This window comes from Haliotis asinina, chromosome 7, assembly GCF_037392515.1.
Source record: "Haliotis asinina isolate JCU_RB_2024 chromosome 7, JCU_Hal_asi_v2, whole genome shotgun sequence".
Classification (NCBI taxonomy): Eukaryota; Metazoa; Mollusca; class Gastropoda; order Lepetellida; family Haliotidae; genus Haliotis; species Haliotis asinina.
The window spans coordinates 29,381,029-29,387,648 of NC_090286.1; the positions used below are offsets into that span (position 1 = coordinate 29,381,029).

At 39.0% G+C, this 6,620-nt stretch overlaps 1 protein-coding gene across 1 annotated transcript; it reads right to left on the reverse strand.

Moving 5' to 3' along the window:
- Positions 1-1,358: 1,358 nt before the first annotated feature.
- On the reverse strand, positions 1,359-2,552 carry LOC137291937 (opine dehydrogenase-like). The gene has a single exon (XM_067823492.1). It carries the CDS (start codon positions 2,550-2,552, stop codon positions 1,359-1,361), a length of 1,194 nt encoding a protein of 397 aa, XP_067679593.1.
- Positions 2,553-6,620: the final 4,068 nt, after the last annotated feature.

The following is a 6,620-nucleotide window of genomic DNA, read 5'->3' on the forward strand; positions in this document are numbered from 1 at the left end:
TCACACACAGCTTTATAATGTGTCTCATACACTACAGTGTATGTACTCCTCTCGCTCAATTCGGTTTTTGGTTTTCCTACGTCCATCAGTGTATGTAACTTGCACGTAGATTTATAATTTGTTGTATGTACTACACTACATGCAATCTACACGCTCAAATCGGTGTGGGATTGTCTAATGATCAACAGTGTGTGTAACTGCACGTAGATTTATAATTTATCTCATGTAATACAGTGCATTATTTGCTCAATGCACTACAGAGTATATAATCAAGTCTGCACATCCGCCGTTTGAAACAAGACATTCTCTGTCAGCTTGTGTAAAGACTGGTAGCATGATCCACTATGAAAACACTCACCTGACCTTACATACGTTTCCGTTAGATACCACGCAGAGTATAACTTGTTAAGAGCTTTATCTGGACATAGTTCGCAAGTAACAAATAAAATAATCATTGAGCTGTTTGCAAACGTTGATAACTCAATGAACCCGGATGTGCATGGACGTCACTAACTTATAATAAAAACATTGTGAATATTACTGATGTTATGTCCAAGCATATTGAGCCGTACGTATTTGTCCTTGCTGAGAGAATAATAACTTAATTAGCCTCACCTAATTGGGCAGAACAGCAGTCAACAACATATGGCTTTGTCGCTATACCACTTATTCATATTGCGTTGTACATGTAGTTGAGACACCAAATGACTTGTTTCAGTGGTCGGTATCTCTAATGGTCAGATCTAATGGTCGTGATAACTGAGGTCCCCTGTTTTTTTATATGTTGAGACTGATAACATATGTGCAGTGAAGTTATGAACTGCTTTAATTATATGAGATACATCTGGAGAGGAATGTCGGACGGATAAACTAAAAACTTGAATACATGATTCTGAATATATTTCAGTGCACACAGCTGGAAAGTGTTCTAATATAAATGATCAAAAGCTGTGTTCTTGTTCAAGTTTGGAAAGAACAGTCCTGGAAGTCTTGTTTGTTGTTTTACCATGTACTCCGCAAAATACCAGCTCTGTGGCGGAGATGGTGAAACGTTGAGTCTTCACCAGAAGTATCCTCGACTAACATTATAAACCCTGGTTAACACAGCGATCATCAGATCAGATCCCTTTTGTCTTGGGTGCCGCCGTCCCGAATGTTTTGTGGGCTCATACATGTTGACAGTACTTGGATATTACTAAAAGTCTGACACCCTAATGGATCACTGAATACATGATTGCTAGCAATATCAACACGTACTTGCAGCCACCAATGTAATACAATTTATCAAACAATTATTAGCACATTATACTGATGCATCAACATGAATACGAATATTTTCTGTTGGTAAATTCCTCTCTCTATTTCATCATTGCTTGGAGATCTTTAAGTGTCTTAATTCCATACACTTGCGGTGCTCTTGTTTCACAGATATGTTCCCCAGTCAGCTCAGTTCCTTCAATGTACACTTTGCCAAGTTTCTGCTGTCCCCATCTGATTACTTCATCAATCACTGGTGTCTTCAAACCAACGATCTTTGCCATACCTTTCACAACAACAAGACCGAAAGGAACATCTTCAGACAAATAACGATGTTTAAAATCTGGCACATATCCCCCTTTGACTTTGATCATTGGGTGAACCATTCCCTCGTAGGCCTTGTTGGTCACAAGGGTGGTCTTTAAGTTTGATGGGTTTGATATTGCAGATCCATAGCTTCTAGTGAGCCAATCATACATTGATGCGCATCCTTGAAAGTCAACACCAGTCCGTTTTGATATTTCTTTTGCAACCAACTGGATTTCATCGTCCAGATCAGTCACACATTTTGCTTGAAAGTCGTCAGTTCCTTGGTAGAAAAGCGGTTCAGCTGATAAGGGAATGCCGTCCCAGTATTTCCAGCGACCATACATCAAGCCTGGATGGACCGAGGCGAACATGAGGCTTAGTTCCAGGAAGTGGTTGATTTTATTTAAAGCAGGGGGAGTTCCCAGCACGGACTGCAATTGTAGGAGAGGGTTGACGGTGCCCTTGGATGTATCTTTAATGATTGCTACATTTACGGATTTCTTTGTCCCGTTAATTTTAACCTTTCGTCCATATTCAACTATCCTACAAGCCCAAGGAAGGGTTACTGCTGACATCACACTGACAAACTGGGACTTCTTCCTTAAGATGTCACGAGACTGAAATTCAAACCCTGGTTGCCCAGGAAGGCCTACAATGGTTGTTGGGCAGCATATGTATGGTTCAATGGCTTTTAGATATCTGTCATGGGAAAACGCAGGAACCGAGATTAGGATTAGGTTTGTGCCAGGGACAACGTCTGCTGGGTTTTTAGAAATCATGTTGGGTCTCCCCCTGGTTTCGGATCCATTCGGAAATGTGCAACACATCACATCATTTTCTAAAGCTTTGTTCCAAATGTCAGCCTCATTATCATGTAGTGTCAGTACATTGGTCTGGGTGTTTTCACGTGAAGATAGGATTCCAGCGAGAACATGTGCACCATTTCCACCTCCACAAATCAAGATATTTTGCGTTTTCGATGACATGTTTACTGAAATATAACAACATAATTAGCTATAAGTACACATTCAAAAAAGGAGGTAAAACTTGATATATTCAGTAGATGGTAGACATGTATGAAGGAGATAAATTCTTTTTGAAATAGCACGCTCCTTCTGAAAACTACGACTGTCCTATTTTGTTTCTAATCTCCTGTTCTCCCTGAATTTCCATTCCAACGTGCTATAATAAAAAGAGTTATCTTACTCAAGTTTTCCCACCGATGTGCAAATGCGATAAAAATGTACACATTTCCCCTTTAAGGTTAGTTTGATCGTTCTTCACTTACATTATGTGTTCCAGCTTACTCTTGAAGCAAAACAACTCCATCAACTGCATACATATTTTAAAGACCATAAATTGTCATGAAATAAGTTATACAATTATTGATAAACATTTATATCAGATTGGAGAAGGGAAAGAAATAAAAACACACTAATGCTTAAAATATTATTGCATTACACGCGTTTAATATCAACGGACAGGAAGGTAATTGTAGTGGCGATATAAATTTATGGCTATGTACGACCATTTATTACTTACAGTAGAATTAACTCGAGAAGATATGGGATATAACTGATATCTAATAACCCATGCTTGTCGCAAAAGACGATTTCCGGGATCGGGCTGTCAGGCTCACTGACGTGGTTGACACATGTCATCGGTTCGGTTCCCTATTGGGCAGATCGTTCCTCGTGCTGTTGATCCCTGGATTGTCTGGTCCAGACTCGATTATTTACAGACCGACGCCATATAACTGGAATATTGCGTAAGTGTGGCGTAAAATTAAACTCACTCACAACATCAATGATAATGGGTCTCATTCGACTCGGGACAAAGATACTGTAACCTTTTTCGTTCAGGAACGAGCGATACATGGCAAAGTTAGTTGACAGCAGCACTATGTTAAAAGTATACACGAATAATTTTGCAATTTTGTCATTATATATGAAGATTACTTGAATTTACTATTTCTGAGAAGAGAGACGCCTAGATTAGCTTGGATTTATCCAAAGTATCTTGGTTCATAAGTAAATCGTGAATTAAAAAGGGTGTATAGTCTGAAAGCTCACCGTACAGTGCGTGGAATAGTCATACACCGGTCGTCAGTCTGAAACTGAATAGGAAAGCAATGGATGAACAATGTTAAATGGCATGAGCTGGCCTTTCCTGATTAAGCATTGATTAAATCAGCACTAACTAGGTCGAGGCGGCTTACAATGAGAGGTCAAGTAGATGGCAGTGCGTCTATTCATGAGCTTGCATGTTTGATTACACTAAAACTAAGTTAACTGCAGTCGTGTTCGCGAATCAGTTTATATTCCGCTGCAAATTTTAATGTTTGCGTTGAGATGTATATTTTGGCAGATATAGAATCACTCAACCAGTAGCAAGACGACAAATGGAGTATTAAAAATGTCAAATTGTAGACCCGAAACTTTTCCAAATGAAAATATAGTGGTAACCTCATCTTCAATGCCATGTGAACCATTTACGTCCAAATTGATACATGCGCACAACAAAGTACATATACTGTAGAAAAATGGGAAGGGGGAAGGGGGGAGGGGAAGGGGTGAAGAAAAACGAGAAACGCACAAATACGAATTCTGTTGCGAAAATAATGTAGTTTCCTGGTTCTCAGACCAACCTCTTTCAACCTGTTCTGTACAGTTTAACAGGATATCCAGGCATCCTATCTGCTGTTCTCTAACCCGGGGCAGTAACTACGCAACTATAGTACCCGGATGTACCGATCATGGGCTGCAGTGGTAACTCGAGGCCTGCCTGTACTCGGACGATCATTTGTTATACCTGTTTGGTTGCAATGAGCTTCAACCATGATGTCTTGCTCAGACTAACATTCAGACGCCTGGCAGCAGAAGACTGCTAATCTCCAGCATGCATTCTTTCAATGGCTATGTTCCGTGTCGCAGAGTCAAGACGTGACGTAGTGATTTCACCTTGAAACTCCTGCAAAACGAATGCCGATGTCTGAAAGTAATCTGGATTTTTATTGCTAGACAATGAATGCTCTTTGCTGCACAATGTCAACCGGAACGTGATTTCTGTAGCGTTGTGGCGATGCCTTTCTAATGTTTGTAAGAAATATCATCAAAATCAATGTTTTCAGGTAAAATCGATTTTCTTCTTGGGCAATTGTGTAAAATCATGTCATCAACGCTTTTGTTAAATACAACATGTATTTTGACGATTGTTTGAACACAATAGGTAATTAATAGATTTCTGTTACTACAAATCTATGCGTTTCTCTTTTTGGATAGTATGATTATTTTCACTTTATTACGAAAATACGTCATTATATATACATGTACTTACTATATTGCCCCTTTGGACCAGACTACACATGGGGAATAAGGGGCTTTACTGAATGGACATGCAGCTTATTAATGCTACTAACATCTACACCTCTACACACATTCTAATATCCAGGTTTAGAAAATCTTGAAGCTTTACAATTGACATTGTCATATGTTTTATTATGTGTTTTCATAAATTACACCATTTTGTATTGCGATAACTTTACAACCCGTGCGTGTAATAGTATGGAAACCACACGTGAAGATGCAGGTTAGAGTTGCTCTTCAGTAACCCATGCTTGAGATCGGGTGATCACGCTTCCTTGTATCCCAGTTGCGTAGATCGATGATCATGTTGTTGATCACTGGATTGTCTGGCCCAGACTCGATTATTTCCAGCCATATAGCTGGAATATTGTTTAGATCGATCTAAAACTAAACTCAATCTCTCTAAGCCGTAAAAAGGCATTTTCTGAAACATTATCCGGATTACAGAGTTTCTGGACATCTAAAGCCCGTGCCCATTGATCAGGATTATCTATTTATAAAAAAAATCTACCGACGCTATATGAGAAATAACGGTTTAAGTCTGGGAAATACCGTCTCTTTGGAAGAAGTTGCGTGTCAGAATTTGACTGTGAGGTGTATCGTATCTGTGCTAAAATGCCAGTCCATGACCATGCATAAATCACGAAAAAAAACTAGTGAAGTGTACTTCAGCTGTGCTATTGTCTTGGCCAACTGTCTGTCTATAGACGCATGAATTTCCACCTTCTCACCATTACGATCACATGAAAGAATTGTACTTAAACTAACGCAAAATAATTCAAAATGGCTTATGTCTTTCTGTTTTTGAAGAGTTTTTCTTTGCCCTGTTGTGCAAGTTTGACACTTTGCCCTTTTTCTGTGTGCCTGGGTTCAAACCACTAAGGTGATCACGTGATTGTGCGTTTCACGTTTATTTTATACTTGATTGCCTTCATTGTCATGGCGGCAGCCAAGAATATGTTCCATCGGCATTTTGGTCATTGTCGTGTGTATGGCTCAAAGAGAAACCATATTAACGAATAATCATCTCACAAATATTATTACAGGACGAATAAACTCTTTCATATCTTTTTGTACTCTTTTAACCATTACATATGAAAGACGTGTGGTTAGTCTTAAGGGGAACACCAAACTCATTCTTAAAAAATAATTGTGGTTAATTCATACGGAGCGATTAAAAGTTGCCCAAAAGCCATCTGCTTGCCACCTGTGGTATATACTAAATCGGATGGTTCGCCCCCTACCACGCTTCCAGGATAGAAAATGGAGTTCAAGTTTCATCGGGTTTATAAAAATGAAGACTACTTACTACACATTGCTGACCAAAAGGATTTTACATGAACTCAACGGAACTTCCTCGAAGTGACAATATCATCGTAAGTAATATTATATCGATCCCCGCCTCGCTTCCAAGAGTGAGAATGTTATGTTATAAGCAATGTCACGTAAAATCCTAATTTCCATCTATAAAATACATATTTTACTACCAGTGAAAAGTAAATTTGATTTTGTTAGTTGGTGAAAACAACGGTTACCTTAAAAGGCATTTATCCTCAGACAGGGCGCCGCCATTTTTGAAAATCGTGAAGTCACGGGCTAAAGTTGTGAAAAATGAAAACTATATGTTCTCACAATCTACTATCATTTAGTTTTGTTTCCTGCTTTGCCTAGTTTCCGAGTTACAACCCT

Excerpts from the sequence above, each read along its gene's own strand:
- LOC137291937 (XM_067823492.1), bottom strand. The coding sequence starts at position 2,552 with ATGTCATCGAAAACGCAAAATATCTTGATTTGTGGAGGTGGAAATGGT.